Below are 17,718 nucleotides of genomic sequence, written 5' to 3'. Positions count from 1 at the left end.
AAGTAAGAATGTTGGCCTCTGAAAAGTATGTCCATCAATATGACTCAATACTTGGTTGAGGCTGTTTGACTTGAACAACTGGAAATGGACTTTTCCATCATATTCTAATTTATTGACACGCACCTGTAGGTCCACTTTAAGAAAATGTAGCATTTGATTGTCATGGCTTTTTAAAGGCTAAATTGTCTGGTATTAATACACATTACTGCAGGTGTTACTCAATAACAGCAGGTGGGAATAAAGTATCAACCTTCTGACAACTAACTCAGGATGATTTCTAATATTGTACAATAATATGCCACATATTACCGGCCCGGGATGAGTGTTGTGGTTAGTGAAGTGCACTTGATTGAGCTCCATATTAACACTTTTTCTTGTTTCTGTGTAATAAAAAGAAATGTCCATGGGGTTAAATTAATTTGCTTTTTTTTTTGCAGCCATGCTGGGCCTCACACATAATGGTGCTACATTCAGGTATGGAAAGCATATATTTGGGTTACAAATATTGAGCCACAACTCATGTTCTGGTCTTGTTGCAGGCTCCAATTTTGGACAGACAAAGACTTATAGTTCTGCAGTAATAAATTGGTACTAGTTTGTAGATGCATTCTACATAACATGCAATATAAAATGTACATTACCACCCATTTTTTTCCAATATGATGGAGAAAAAAATCCCTTTAAGTAATTCTTACAAATTTAAACTCTCAAAATGACTTGTACTATCAAAACTATCTAGTTTCTCAAAAATAACTTTCTTAAAATAATGACTCAGACTCCAAAATAAAGGCTTTGACTTTCTGAATTACGAATTATACTCTCAAAAATAATGACTTCTTTTTTTTTCTAAAAAACTTGGACTAAATAAAATGACTTAGTACCTCACAATAATGACTTTGTATCTTAAAATAATTACTTGGACTCAAAATAGAGGCTTGGACTTTCAAAATAATTTATTTTCTCAAAATAATAACTTAGTATCACAAAATAATTACTCTCAAAATAATGACTTGCATTTTCAAAATCACTTTTAAGAAAGTTTGAAAACTTATTTTAAGAGCTCATTATTTTTGAAATAGTATCTATTTTTTCTAATACTGTTTCATGTATATGAATCAGCATTTAGAGGAAGTTACTCATGCCTTACAGATTATTATCTATTTCTTTTAATGGCGGAAATGGGGTTATTACCACACCATCGCGGGTTTGTATTTCTTTTGCGGAGTTTTCCAGATTCCTACATTCACTGCAGCCCTTGAACGCAGCATAAGAGCCGCCCCGCTCTACCGGATTTCAGCCGGTAGTTAGTCGGTGTTTGCCAGTGACAGGCATCCCTTTAAACCCTCAGGACCCCGTGGATTGTCCACCTTTGTCATCACATGTGTTCAGTTTTTGGGGACACGGTGCGATGAAGCGGAAAGAAAGCGGCATTTAGGAGCAGCGGTCTGAATGAGTGTGAAGGAGTGCCGTGCAACAGGCAACTGGGCTGCAAACTCACTGAACAAGGCTCATCGGCTTTGGAGGAACTGTTGCGCGAAATCCCGCTGCGATGTCCCTGCTGTGTGTCAGAGGTAAGGTCTCACTCACCTACATCCTTTTAAAAATAAGACTGAAAAAGAAGATTTGTGAAATTTAAAGAATCTGTTTTCCTGCTGGTTGCGTTTAATAATTTGATGGGAAAAGGGAAGTTAATCCTGTGCAGATTTTGTACAGATTTCACTGCAAAATCGCGTTTTTCGACACCCTTTTAAAAAAAATATAGGGATAAAACTTAAATAAAATCTTACCTGTGATGTAAAATGACACTCTATTGATAAACATATCCGCCTCATTCCACCACTAACATGTAGCCTAGATGACGACAATAAATACAGGTGCATCCAGTATAAGTCAAACAGTCCCAACCAAGTATAGAGTAATATAGATGGACATACTTTTTTTTTTGAGACACCTAATTTTATGTCTTTAATCATTATAATTAGAAGAAATTAAATAAATTAAGACATGGAATGTTTCATTTCTTTTTGAATTAAACTACTGACATAAATAAACTTTTCTATGATATTCTAATTTATTTCAAATGCACCTGTATATAAGGCATTAGTAGAGATGCATACATTTGAACAAACTTGATGATTTTCAGCTGTTTTTTCTTATGATACTCAGCAACATGTGTGATTTAAACCCCTTTTTAGCACTAACACTGTAGCCTATTGACCTGCACGCTGTGCTACATTCAGTTTCCAGGATGGAAATCCTCTTTTTTATTTATTTTTTACATTTTAACAAGTGGCTGATGGGAAATAAAACAAATAACTACTTTATAAACTGTGTCAGAACATGCACAGAGGAGATTGTGATCAAAATTGTAGGGCCAAAGACTAAAAAAATACTTTATCTGTGTGTTTTTTTTTTCATATATAGGGCAGTGACACTATGTGGAGGGAGTATTTGATTGCAGTTAAAAGGGTTAGAACAATGCATTTACTTGTTAGTAAAGATAATTTATGTTGGTCATTATCAAGAAAACCATGGAAAATGTCTAATATCAGCTCTTGAATTAAACCCTTATGAGCTATTTTAGTTGTTAGAATTGTCCAAGTGTGGGAGTTTTCTCTGTAATTTACTTTTTTAAACACTAAATCATGGGGAAAAGTTGAATCATACACTTTGTATATGTGTAAGAATATTTCCTTGAACAATGCACATCATGTCAGTCAGTCTTTGTGACTTTTACATCAGCAGCATCATATAGAAAAACATCATTGAAAAGTGGTAAATAAATGGGATCCATATCACATCAGAGAGTCATTTAGCAGTGAAACAGATACAGGGTGAAACATGAGAGGCTGTGTAGTGATCGGACAGCCGTTTGAATGTTACAGAAAAGGCCAGAGTGATATTGATCGTGAATATTGATCATAACTATTGAGTTCTTCCTAACATATAAATGATAAGTGTTTCTACAAGCAGCCAGCTGAAGACCTTTTATCTGAAGCGACAGAATCAAACGTCTGGGAATGTTCCATGACATTACATACATGACATTTAGTGACTTTATGTGTGCTGGATCCTATTGAAAACTTTTATTTTGTGGCTTCACAGTAATCTCTAAAGCTCCACAGAGGCATTTATTAATGACATTTTAATTATCAAAGTTGGAAAAAGGTTGGAAAAGTCCTTGATGTATATTCTTTTTTTTTCAATGCAAACGAGATGACCACAACACACTGCTGTAGAAAACACATTTTCTTTTGGATTGCACTTGTTTTTGACAGATCAAAGCTACCTTTTCAATCAAAGTTTGTTGAGGTGGAGGTGGAGGTCGGGGTTGATAGATGGGTCAAAGAAACTATGAGGTACTTTTCCCTCCAGTGAGTCACTATGGGTGTGGCTTGGGAGAGAGGATCCGCCCAACTTCACCGGTTAGCGGCTCAGAAAGTATCTGCCTCGGGTAGGTACTTTCTGAGCCTTGTTTTCTGAGCCTTCATTTGGAGACTCGTTCCTACGCTTCTTAACGAGTAGCAGGCACCGTCCCAAAGCACTCACAGGCGGCCTAGTCCTCCCGCAGCAGTCTCTCCCAGCTTCAAAAAAGGGACCAGCGACAAATCAAGCAACTTTTTCAGGTGTTATTGGAGACTTTTGGAGACTCATTCCTACTCTTCTTACCGAGTAGTGCCATCCTAAAGCACTCCCCGTCCTCCCGCAGCAGTCTCTCCCAGCTGCAGTCTCTCCCAGCTGCAGTCAGAGCAGGGGATGTTAACTCCTCAGTGTCTAGTCTGCAAATGAATCACGCATGTGCGAAGTCGCCGCCTCAACTGTATCCAATCAGCGTCGACTAGTTAGTAGCGGCTCAGAAAGTACCTGCCTTGGGTTCATTTGCAGACTGGAGCTGACTGCAGCTGGGAGAGACTGCTGCAGGAGGACTGGGCCGCCTGTGAGTGCTTTGGGACGGCGCCTAGTACTCGTTAAGAAGAGTAACGGGTCTCCAAAAGTCTCCAGTAACACCAGAAAAAGTTGCTAGATTTGTCGCTAGTCCCTTTTTTGAAAAAGAGTCTCTAGAGCAGGGTTCTCAAATTCAAATTACCTGGGGGCCGCTGGAGGCAGTATCAAAATGACCAAAAAGACACAAAATTACTAAAAAAAAAAGACACAAAATGACAGAAAAAACAAAATTACTTAAAAAGACACAAAATTACCAAAAAAAGACACAAAATTACAAAAAAAGACACAAAATTATTAGAAAAAGACACAAAATTACCAAAAAAAGGACACAAAACTACTATAAAAAGACACAATGACCCAAAAAAGACAAAATTACTAAAAAAGACACATTATTAGAAGAAGACACAAAATTACCAAAAAAAGACACAAAATTACCCCAAAAAAAAGACACTTCACTTTATTACATTATTGGTAAAAAGTGTATCACATTATTGGGAAATGCACTTTATTACATTATCAGGAATTTATTACATTATCAGGTTCTACAGGCCCCTTTGTAGAACCGCCACTGAATCCTACGTTAATGATGACAGCCTGAACAAAAACATATTAGTGGAACCCATGCATTTGCTTTTATCGTAGAGGAGAAGTTTAATGAGAATGAGACGTTGCTGCCTGCTGAGGTCACTTGATCTGCAGCTGATGGTCGTGTTCTTCTGAGCAGGTGTGAAACTAAAAGGATTAGAGAAACAAGTTGTTCCTGAAAATGAAGCATGTGTATTCAGTCAGATAAAGTTCAGTTAATGAAAGGTTAACACACAACACTGCCACCAGTTTGTTTAACATTCTGGCTCCTTTCCAGTTTACAAATTGCTCTTCTTTCACAGACGCGCTGATTGATTCTTACACCATCAAACTGTTGTGCGGCTATCTCTGACTCTCAGCCTCGGGCGTATTGTTTCTCACCGATCAATTCTGACCGTTTCTCATCTCGGGTGTGAGTGCTGCCTGAGCCTACAGGGCCACCAACGCCACCACCAACGCCACCAAACTCGTCTGTTACAGAGTGATGAGATGGGGGTGAGGTCGGAGGGCTGGAGGGACGGAGAGGGAGAGTGGGGGAGGGCCACAGCTGGGCCACAGTGGGCTCAGCCAAGTGGAATTATAAAAAAAAAACCCATCATTTTGTTTCATAGCTCGCACAGAGATTGATGGATAGTGTGGCTCACCTGTATCAGTGAATCTGTGTTTTACAGCAGACTGTTCTTCAGTCTAGCTGCATCTCTAACAATATGATTTGTCTCATTTGTCTTGAGAACAATATACTTTATGGAATGACTGCTGGCTCCTGATGGCTCATTTGTAAAGAAACTTATTTTACCTGATTTTACCCCAGGAAAGATGTTTTTCCAGACCAATCAGTAGTTTTGATCTATCAACGTAGTTTATGTATATAAAAAACACTTATAATAATACGGAAAACCCTGATTTTTTTATAAGTTTACATCCCCATTTTGGTCACGATTCCACCATATTCCTTGTTAACGCTCCTGTTTTTTCAGGAACAGTAATGTTTAATTATCCAAAAGTATCATAAATTCATAAAAATACCAATAAACATTGTATATATCTCATTAATAACTCCATAACTGACAATTTCAATCAATATTTTGTGTAGTGGTGTTCTTTACCTCTCTCAGATCAGATTTTTTTCATAAAAAATGTATGTTAAAACTTTTTTTTAATGTACATTGGAAGGACCTACATATAAATTACAATGGTTTTACATCACATCATTTTTTTCAAATTTTATTTTACATTACATTTTTTTTCTTTTCATGAAAAAATACTTTTAACAATTTTTTCCCCCAGATTTTTAAACTTTGAAATGGGTCAAATTGACCCGCAACATAACAGGAGGGAAGATTTCAGTATTATCTGTGTTTACTGAACTTATAAAACTATGGATAGGCAGTCCAATTTACCAGTCCATCTATGTTCAAACCCTCCCCTATTTTACCTGATTTTACCCCAGGATTTATGTTTTTTCCAGACCAATCAGTAGTTTTGATCTTTCAGTTGTAGCTTAAAGATCTCCTGTGAAGTTTTTGACTTCTAGTCGAGCTTTGCAGCAGTTTTTCGGGTCTTCTGCACGTGCACCATATGGTTCAAACCGCCTAAAACAACCTGCAAACAGGTCAGTTTTTGATTTGGGAAGTTGAGTAAACATCTGAAGTTGGATACATACTTGCCATTCATGTGGTTGTTCTGCAGGTAGAGGTCTCTCAATCAAAATAGTAGCTAAATATGGGGTTTTGTGACATCATGAGATATCGTCGGAAGTTGTTGTATTCACCAGCATTTCTGTGATTAGAGCATACTGTATAAAATAGATTAGAGCCAGCCTCTCCCACTTTTTGCTCAGCTTGTTTCTCTGATAACTGTAGATCCACCATGTGCCTCAAACTGCTTAAAACAACCTGCAAACCAGAAAGTTGCCTCATGATCTGATAGAATTTGTGAGGTTCTCTTTGCCATATGCGTCATCAAGTCAAGTTAAAAATGAACTTTGCATTCATGTGCAAACATACATTTTTTTTTTTTTTTTTTTTTTTTTTGTCTTTGCCATCACATTTGTTTTTTTCCTGCAGCTAGTGGTCTTTCAATCTAAACAATAGCAAAAGACAGAGTTTGGTGATGTTATAGGGTAGTGTGGGATCATGGAAGTTGTTGTCTTCACGCTATTATAGTCAGTTTCTGCCAGTTAGGATTCCTTCAGTGTTCATTGTTCAGGTTTTTATCGGGAGCAGAATTATCCGCAGAGGTCTCTTTCTCTCCATAACAAGCAGATTTGGGGATTAAAACTGGTAAAAACCCTGAATAAAGCAGTTTTACATTTAAAATCAGTGTTTTTCTAATGATGTTTGGTGCACACAGGCCGTCTCTGATCTGCTGTGAGCTGTAAGTTGCTGCTATGATTTGCTCAGCTTCTTTCTCTGGTAACTGTAGATCCAAACTTTTAATGACAGGTTTAAAGTATAAGGTAAAAACGGCCACCATATAAAATGTGGCTTTAAACTGGATAAAAAATGTCTGACGCATGCACAAAGAAGATATGACCCCCAACAGGCGAGCAAATGAAACGGTGATTAATCAAAATGAATGATTTCTTTGGTTTGAAGCATTCGGGATAATGTACAACTCTTTGTTTTTAGACAGAAAAAGTAACATATTACACCTTTAAGTCCTAAAAAACACTGTTACCAGCCTCAGACTGCCTTGTTCCCTTTTCAGAAATGATGAATGATTCTGAGTTTCCTGCATTTTATCGTCACACTGGGAACAAGAGAGGGCCGGGCAGCTGTAGCTCAGTGTGTCGAGGTGGCAGCTCAGTAATTGTTGCTGATTTGATTCTCGGCTCTTTTTCTGTCCGCATGTTGAGGTGTACTCGAGCTAAAACCCTCAATCCTAAATATCTCGCAATGTGGAGGAGAACAGTGTTAGTCGTCACACTTCACACAACCAATTACTGAGAATATTTGCTAAGTTTCTCTTCTACTTCAGTTAAAGTTTGAGGTGTAATTGCTGGATTCATAGCTACGTTTCCTGACTGTGTGAACTCAAACTTTGACTGTTCAAACTTAAATGGCAAACTGAGAAGTCATTATAACCGTGTGAAGTGTTCCTGAACTTTCATGATCTATACCCTTAACCCTTCACTTGCTTTTAAAATACTATTCAGCTCTCTTACTTAAGTAAAAGTACTGATACCACACTGTGAAATTACTCCACTACAAGTAAAAGTTGTTCAAAACTTACTGAAGTAAAAGTATCCGCATCAAAATCTACTTAAAGTATCAAAAGTAAAAGTACTCTTAATGCAGAATGAACCCACTCAGATTGTTTTGTATATTCTATTTCTATTTCTAATGCAATTTGAGAGTGTTTTACTGTATTTTTTTTACATTATTATATTATTTATTTTATTTTTTATAGTGTAGCTTGAAAAAAATCACATTGTTGGGAAATAGGAAATGAACAGCAGTCTCCTGTTTGACAGTGATGTTTATTTATTCTATAATCACGCCTCCTGGTTTCCTCCTTTGCTCCCGTAATAATAATTACTACAACAGCTGGAGAGCTTCGTCCATCTGACGTGAGCTAAAGTCATTTTGGGCGCCTGCAGAAATGACAATTACACTGCAAAAAAGGTGTGTCTAAAAATAAGATAAAAACACTAAATCTGAGGGAAATGATCTTGCTGCATGGACAGATAATTTCACTTGACAAGATTTCTTAAATCAACATTGTTGCATCTAGAAATAAGCATGTTGAACGCTTAAAATAAGAAAGTAACGGGGCGTTCCCGGTGGCATACCCGGGTTCGAATCCGACTCAGAGCCCTTTCCCGCATGTCTCCCCCCTTCACCCTGTCTCTATCCATAAAGCCCAAAAATGGCCAAAATATATCTTTAAATAAATAAGAAATTAACTCTTAAAACAAGATAAATTAAAGCTGCAAGCAGCTATGAACTGGCCCAAGCAGAGTGACCTGACGATTATTTGTTTCTTAACAAGATAAAAAAAAAAAAAACTAAAGATTTAGAAGTGTTAGATAATTTATCCTGTTTTAAGAGTTAATTTCTTATTTATTTAAAGATATATTTTGCACATTATATATATATATACCCTGCAAAAAAGGGGGTAATAAAAACACAAAATCCCAGGGAAATTATCTTTCTGCATGGACAGATAATTTCTATGAATAATAAATTTGAATTAAGATTATTAAATCTAGAAATAAGCATAATGAACACATAAAATAAGAAATTAACTCTTAAAACAACATAAATTATCGAAATGTTTAAAAATCTTGGTAAGAAACAAATACTTTGCAGTGTGTGTGTGTGTATATATATATATATATATATATATATATATATATTTGGACAAATGTAATGATAACAACAAAAACAGTTCATAAGAGTTTAATTTAAGAGCTGATCTCTAGACATTTTACATCATTTTCTTGATAACGATTTAGGTTTTTTATCAAAAACTTCTAGATATCAGCTCTTAAATTAAACTCTTATCAGCTATTTTTGTTGTTATCATTATATTTGTCCAAACAAATGATATTTTAGTTGTACCAGGCATTAAAATGAACCAAAAAATTGAAGAAAACAAGTGTGGTCTAAAACTGTATTTTCTTCCAATTATTGCAGCATAATTTCTTCTCATGCTATGTCTTTGCGACAGTATATATATATATATATATATATATATATATATATGATATGAAGTTTATTTAAATTTTAGATTTGTATCCTCGTCATCCTCCTGAATCTCTTTCACCAGAGAGTTTCTGTTATTAACCTGGCATGGCAGATCCACTACTGTCCCTGATTAAAGGAACCAACACTCACCATCTCATTCAGTGGAAATGCAGTCAAACCAGAAGAGTGGCATCCTAGTTTCTTGAGAGCCACTATACTTTTTTTTTTTTTTTTTTCCGTGGCCATTTTCCTCCTTCCTCCTTCCTTGTTGAGTGGAGGGCCCTCATGGTGTCTGGCAGTCCTTCTGAGCAGAGTGAAAGGAACGAGGATGGGAGGACACAGTCTCCTGACAGCTCAGTCAGTCCCACACTCGGCTATTTCTAGACGGCAATTAGCAGTGGAATAAATGCATACAGTAATGCTATTGAATAATTTGCAGCGTGTTGAGTCAGGCTGTCGCGAAGACATAGCATTAGAAGAAATTATGCTGCAATAATCGGCGGAAAATACAGTCTTGGAATTCTTTTTAGACCACACTTGTTTTCTTCAATTGTTTTGTTCATTTTAATGTCAGGTACAAGTAAAGGTACATTTGTTTGGACAAATATAATGATAACAACAAAAATAGTTGATAAGAGTTTAATTTAAGAGATGATATCTAGACATTTTCTATGGTTTTATTGATAACGATTTTGGTTATTAACAAGAAAACCATGTAAAATGTCTAGATATCAGTACATTTGTTTTGACTAAAAAAGACACAAAATTAATAAAAATAGTTGTAAAATGACTAAAAAGACACAAAATGACCAAAAATAGATGAAAAAATTACTGAAAAGACACAAAATTAATAAAAATAGATGCAAAAATGACTAAAAAGACACTAAATGACCGAAAAAAGATGCAAAAATGACTAAAAAAGACACAAAATTACCAAAAATAGATGTAAAAATGACTAAAAAGACACAAAATTACCAAAAATAAGTATTAAACCACCCTTGTTTTCTTCAGGTTCTTGTTAATTTTAATGCCTGGTACAACTAAAGGTGCATTTGTTTGAACAAATATAATGATAACAACAAAAATAGCTGATAATAGTTTAATTTAAGAGCTGATATCTAGACATTTTCCATGATTTTATTGATAATGATTTTGGTTTTTATCAAAAATGTCTAGATATCAGCTGTTTAATTAAATTCTTATGTGCTATATTTTTGTTTTTATCATTATATTTGTCCAAACAAATGTACCTTTAGTTGTACCAGGCATTAAAATGAACAATTAATTGTAGTTTGTGTCTTTTTAGTCATTATTGCATCTATTTTTTTTTTGTCATTTTGTGTCTTTTTAGTCATTTTTACATCTACAGTCATCAAAAGTAATCAAAGTCATTGTCAAGAAAACCATGTTAAATGTCTAGAAATCAGCTCTTAAATTAAACTCTTATGTGCTATTATTATTATAATCTTTATATTTGTCCAAACAAATGTACCTTTAGTTGTACCAGGCATTAAAATGAACAATTAATTGTAGAAAACAATGGTGATCTAATAGATTTCTCCATGACTGTACATGCAACCACTCATATTAAGTTCAATCTTCATTTCAGGACAAAAACGGGAGTAAATTCTGTTTTGTAATGCGAGATAAACTCCTGCTGTGGGTTCATAAAGGTAATGCATTTTGTAGGCCAGCGCAGGTAAAGGCTGTAGGTGAGGACAGACGAGGTCAGTGAACACACCGCCGCTCTGTGCTGGAATGACAACGAACACAAGTAAAGCTTCAGCAGAGAGAGAGAGAGAGAGAGAGAGAGAGAGGAGGAGGGGATAGAGGGGGAGTAATCCCCGGGCCATCTGCTGCTGTGTGTGTTTACGCTTGTGTGTCTGTGTGTCGGGCCGGGACTCACGTGGGACAGAGACTTCACTTCCTCCTCCTCGTTGCACTCCTTTTCATGATAATGCTACTTCCTGGTATCAGACTGCCGCTCCTTACTCCTAATCTGTAGCTGCTGGCCACTTTCCTGACCAGAAATCCTCTCCTGGGTTCAAATCATGATCGTTAAAGAGAAATGGGACACAATTCAATTATTTATTTATTTATTTTATTTTATTATGTCACTTGTTTTTATTGACATTTTCAAGATAAGACAGAGGATTGGGAAAAAATATATATTTTTTATTTTTTTATTTTATTTATATATATATATATATATTTTATTATTAAATATATATATATATATATATATATATTTTATATATATATTATTAAATATATATTTATTATATATATATTTTTTATTATTATTTATATATATATATATAAAAAACAGGGAATAAAGAGAGCAGGAGAACAGCATGTTTCCATACATATACAGTCATGGAAAAAAATATTAGACCATCCTTGTTTTCTTCAATTTCTTGTTCATTTTAACCCTCTGGAGTCCATCTATTTATTGAAAATACACATGTTTTATTTACGGTAATAACTTTATTTATATATGATATGTAGACAAGCTGAGAAAGCCAGTTAAAGTTCAATCATAGGAGCTTTCACAGTGTGCCATTTATGTTTCTAGACCATTTTTAAATTGTGAATTTTCTTTCTACAATTAAAAACTATTACTATTTTTAATTTACATGCAAATAGACTGTTTTGTAGTTTTATTATTTTTTCAGGTTTTTTTGTATAAATGGTAAAACAAAAACAAAAATAGGTACATTCCCATAGACACCTGTGTTTTTTGTTTGTATTTTCGGGTCCTGGCAGCTTTATACTTTGTTAATTAAAATAAAATGAAAAATCTGACTGATAGCCAAGTTTGTGTGGAGAAAAAGGAGCCATGCATGTGATGTAAGGACAGACTGAAAGATGCTGAACAGAGACAGAAATGAATGCATAAGAAGTTGACAAATTTGAACCAAAATATCCTGGACTTGAGAGGTTTAATGCCTGGTACTACAAAACATACAATTGTTTGGAGAAATATAATGATAACAACAAAAATAGCTCTATAACTTTACTTGTGTTCGTTGTCATTCCAGCACAGAGCGGTGGTGTGTTCACTGACCTCGTCTGTCCTCACCTACAGCCTTTACCTGTGCTGGCCTACAAAATGCATTACCTTTATGAACCCACAGCAGGAGTTTATCTCACATTACAAAACAGAATTTACTCCCGTTTTTGTCCTGAAATGAAGATTGAACTTAATATGAGCGGTTGCATGTACAGTCATGGAGAAATCTATTAGACCACCATTGTTTTCTACAATTTATTGTCTTCAATTTTAATAGTTGGTACAACTAGACACATTTGTTTGGACAAATATAATGATAAGAACAAAAATAGCTCATAAGAGTTCAATTTTGAACATATTTATTAAATCAATTAATATAAATTTAGTTTAAAAAAATAATCATTTTAAATTATTTTTTTAGGGGGCTTTTTTAATAGCATATGAATCAATCACAATTCATTTTTTCCTGTAAATAATAAATAAATATTTTCACAATACAATAACTAGAAAAATAGATATATTTTATATTTTACATTGAAACAATTAAACCCGCATAAAGAAAAATACATATAAATGCAAACATTTTTTCTGCCAATATCTATGTACTATGTATTCTGTAACATGTTCATGGAGCTTGACAGCAACACATGAGTGTGTCTCCAGTGTGTGTTAATTGTAGCTGACTGCTTCCTCTTTTACTGCTGCATCCAGCTTTTATTACCACAGTTACACTCATTCACTCCTGGGACTTTCCTTATTCTCTGCGGCTCCACTGAAGCAGGTGTGTGTGTGTGTGTGTGTGTGTGTGTGTGTGTGTGTGTGTGTGTCTGGAAAAAGCAATTTACCTTTCAGACGGTGTCTTTCAGTTTTACAAGTAAGAATGAGGACATGGGTTTGGTTAGAGTCTGGGTCTGTTCTGTACAGCTTGTTACACTTCCATTTCATGTTTGGAAGAGCAGAAATCATCGTTGTCACTTTGCTGCAGAGTTTATGTTTAGAGAACGTTAGAATACGGTTTAATTCCTGTTTTTGAACTGTCAAGGCCTTTTTCAAAGAGCTCCCTCGACCCCTGACGTCAACATATTTGAATGAAAATGTTCTATGGGTACCAAGGTTATTATAGTTAACGAAAATAATGAAATAACGAAAACTAGAATTGAAAAAACATTTTCGTTAACTGAAATAAAAATAAAAACGAGAGTTTAAAAAAAAAAAAAAAACACAACTAACTGAAACTGTATTTTGTGGTTACAAAACTAACTAAAACTAACTAAAATTATAGTGAAAATGTCCTTTGTTTTCGTCTTTGTCAACTTTTTTCATACGTAAACCTTTTTGGTTGATATGAAATCTATTTCATCTATCTGGTTTTATGATTTAATAAACTTATTGGGGCTGAGATGGATCAGACAAAGGAAATAAAGGAAACATTTATTGTGACTTTTTTGAATCTCGCACCCAACAAATACCCCATATTAAAAAAAAACTAAAACTAATAAAAACTAAAGTAAAACCAAGCATTTTCCAAAAAATAAAAACTCATTAAAACTACCATTAAAGCTGGGAAAGCGGATACGTCGTTTTGTAGTGTTTGTAGTTTTTTCCACCTATTTTCGGTCTCTTGGCCAATGAAATGCATCAGAATACATGTGGGAGTGTCGCAATGCATCATGGGACTTTTCCAGAACTGAAATCATGGCGGAAGACGACTATAGCGGAGGAGCTCAGATATAACAGCTATAAGCTCTCAAATACTTTTTGAATGTAATTTCTATCTGCTACAGAGGCTGAAAAATCTATTATTTAGTAGGAAGAGTTGACACTTCTGTTGAATTTACAGAAAAACTTCAGGTTTTAGGGGCTTATTTTAAAATCGCCCAGAGGTTTTACAGGCATTTTTTTTCAGGCGTTGTAGGCCTAAATGGGTTAAAGAAGTGAGCAAAGGCCAAAATGTCCTCACTTCGCAAAAAGGTCCTCACTCTGTTGGTTAAAAACATGTTTCCGGTCCTCACTATGTAGGAAGTACAAGAACACACACACACACACACACACACACACACACACACACACACACACCTTCCCCAAGTCATTATCTTTACCTTCTTCACAGTGGGTCGACTAACTCTGAAACAACAGTGACATTTATGGTATGCTTTCATTACATTTAGAGTACCATCACTATGTTACCCACCCCGTGTGTGTGTGTGTGTGTGTGTGTGTGTGTGTGTGTGTGTGTGTGTGTGTGGTCGTGTCATCATCAATGAGGCTCGATCCCTGGACCCCCCCCCAGCCGATCACTCCTGAGATGTCACTAATTGGCTCATTATTGCAGTGAAGCAGAGACACAGCGGGGAGAGATCTCTGTTAATCTGTGATTATGCAGAGTGATGAGAGATATACATGCTGCTGTATATTATTATAAACACCCCGAGACACAGAGATGACATGGAGGAAAGTAAGAGCCTGGTTGCTATTTGCAGTGTTTATCACCTTACATTCTCCTTTTTATTTTTTTATTTATTTAACCTTTATTTATAAGGAAATATCCCATTGAGATTAAGAACCTCTTTTTCTTTAAAGGAACACTCCACCGTTTTTTCATATTAAAACATGTTATTCGGTCAAGTAAGACGAGTTGATACAGACCTCTTGCGTCTCAATGCGTGCACTCAATCGCCCTGGCGCGCGGCGCCACTTGGCTAGCACTTAGCTTAGCCCAGTTCATTCATTAGGATCCAAACAGATGGACAGTTAGAAGCGACCAAACTCCTCCACGTTTTCCCTATTTAAATACAGCTACACAAGTAGTTAAACGACCAAGTATGGCGACACAAAATAAAACGTGGCGCTTTTCGAAGCGGATAAAAAGGATAACTATAATGTATGGCGGAATAGCACTTGGGAGCACTTCGACTCGGCGCAGTAATATCATCACTCCTGAGGGGAGAAGATTTTTCAGGAGTGATGATATTACTGCGCTTCGAAAGGGCGATTGAGTGCACGCATTGAGACGCAAGAGGTCTGTATCAACTCGTCTTACTTGACCGAATAACATGTTTTAATATGAAAAAACGGTGGAGTGTTCCTTTAAGGAAGCCCTGGCCAAGAGGCAGCAAACATAAAATACAGTTACATATTTACATAAGACAGACCTTAAACAAGTGCATATTGTGGAATTGGCCTCAATAACTCTCTGTTTGGATTTAAAATTGCTCAAAGAAAGTAAGTCAGCTAGTTTCCAGTCTTTCTGCAGCATATTCCAGCATAAGGTGCAGAGTAAACAAATGCCATTTTACCCAACTTTGTATGAGGACAGAACCAACACCAGCAGAGGACATGGCCCCAAATCAACACTGACTCAGGACTCACATATTGAACTTCTTCACAATATTCTAATTTTCTGAGATACTGATTTAGGTTTTCATTCTCTCTAAGCCAGAATCATCAAAATTACAAGAAAAACAGGCAGTGTAATGAATCTATATAATACACTGAAAAAAAAGATAAACAATAGCTACTCAATAAAATTGAGGCAACAGATTGCACGCAATATTATTAATGAAATCTAACTACGTTACAAGTTCAGTTAATAACAACATAACAGGAAGTGCCTGTCAATTAAAAGCGGACTAATTCTATTGTGTTGGATTCATTCAAAATTCTCTTGATTTAGAATTACATACACATAAAGATTATATTCAATGTGATCAAAATAAGTAGATTCTATCTCAAACATTTTTATATTAAAGTTACTTAAACAACTGCCTCAAAATCAAGGATGCATTCATATTTAATACATTTTATCAAATATATTCAGTCAAATTAAATGACTACAGAATAGTTTATTACAGTGTATACGAGTTTCACTTTCTGAAATAATTGAAAAAAATATTGAACTTTTTCACGATATTCACATTTTTTGAGATGTACCCGTACAGTAAGATGCTAAAACACACACACACACGCACACACACACACACACACACACACACACACACACACACACACACACACACACACACACAGGTACGGTCGGACACCAGACAGATCCCCAGTAGTTGTATTTATGCGGTGGGCTCGGCGAGGTCTGCAGGGGCTGTCGTTTAATGGAAGTGAGAGGGTGTTAATGACATGGCCACCAGGTTACCAACCTCCACGCACTCAAACCCACCGCCAGTCGAAGGACCGGAGCTAAAAATAGATCCACCGTCTGGCCTCTTGTAATGACACTGCCTCAAATCCACGGCTGTCTGCCTGCTGAGTGTGTCAGATCTGCTGGCCTCCTTTTCAGCTCGTTTTTTCCTTCAGTGTTAGTGGATCAGAGAGCTATGAATGAGTGACGAGCTCAGGATTAATAGGCTGCTTAATAAGTAATGTTTTACTTTATGAAGACCTACAGGAGTTTTTTTTTTTTTAGTTTTCTGCTCACACACGCGCTGTACGTGGAGATAAAGAGATTAAGGGTCAACATCAGAACAGCTGCTCGGGATTCAGGGACTTGCTCAAAACATCAACAGTTGGTTTGCCACCACTTCCCACTTTAATGAACCCATCTACAGAATCTTTTTCAGCTTCTACTATGAACAGAATATTTCATATCCCTCTCCCACTGCTCATTTAACCCTCTGGGGTCTGAGTCGATTTTGGCCGTTTTTGAATACTTTTGATTTTGCCCTTCATGTACCACATAAAAAAATGTTTACTATACCCATATTTGGTATCCATTTTTCTTAGCCTATATGATCTGACAATTATTTTCTCACTTTAACCTACTTTATCAACATATTGAGCCCAAAAATCATGAATCTGAGTTGAGAACTTATACTATTTACTACAATAAAAACCACAAATATGCTCAATGAACTGTTTTGGAACTTGAAAAAGTAAACATAGGATGCAAATATGAACATATAAAAAGGTAAAATGTAAATATAATAAAACTATATACAAAAAAGTCCCATAAAAACATTTTTTTTCCCTTGTTAGCTGCAACTCAAAAACAAACTTTGTGCAAAATTACACAGAGAGCTACACCAATGCTCAAATATTTCTGTACTATCAAATTAAAACTATCATATCTTTGGTTTTACATGACCTAGGAATGTCAAACAAAACTGGGAGAAAGTTTCAAGTCTGTACTTTGGAGTGAAGTTGATAGCAGCGCTCCACGTGACCTGGTTTTGTTGTTAAACGTCAAAAACAATTCAGTGGGTGAAGCGAACCGAGACTGTCCTCCCCTCAAAAACGACCCCACAGATGCAATGTGCAAACAAAAGTCAATGATGTGATTCAAATATCACTTAACATCTGTTCGTCAAGTTTTATGTAACTATGTCACTTCCAGCAGTCCCGTCGTCCTCATAACTACTTCACTTCCAGAATATTCATGCATATATATACTTTTCAAACTGTCTTTTTTAACACAAAACCAAGAACTTTTTTTGCCCTAAACCTAGAGATGTGGTTCTGCATGTATGTGTAATG

General features: G+C 35.7%; 1 protein-coding gene across 1 annotated transcript in view; it reads left to right on the top strand.

Annotated features, from left to right (window-relative positions):
- Positions 1-1,230: 1,230 nt before the first annotated feature.
- Positions 1,231-17,718, top strand: part of LOC131974362 (protein unc-13 homolog B-like) — a 297,247-nt gene continuing 280,759 nt past the window's right edge. The window contains exon 1 of the mRNA XM_059336642.1: positions 1,231-1,571. Within this exon, the coding sequence (XP_059192625.1) occupies positions 1,550-1,571 (22 nt within the window). The 5' untranslated portion in view covers positions 1,231-1,549. The remainder of the gene's footprint in view (positions 1,572-17,718) is intronic.

This window comes from Centropristis striata, chromosome 7 (genome assembly GCF_030273125.1).
Source record: "Centropristis striata isolate RG_2023a ecotype Rhode Island chromosome 7, C.striata_1.0, whole genome shotgun sequence".
Taxonomy (NCBI): Eukaryota; Metazoa; Chordata; class Actinopteri; order Perciformes; family Serranidae; genus Centropristis; species Centropristis striata.
This window is presented reverse-complemented; position numbering and strand designations above follow the sequence as displayed.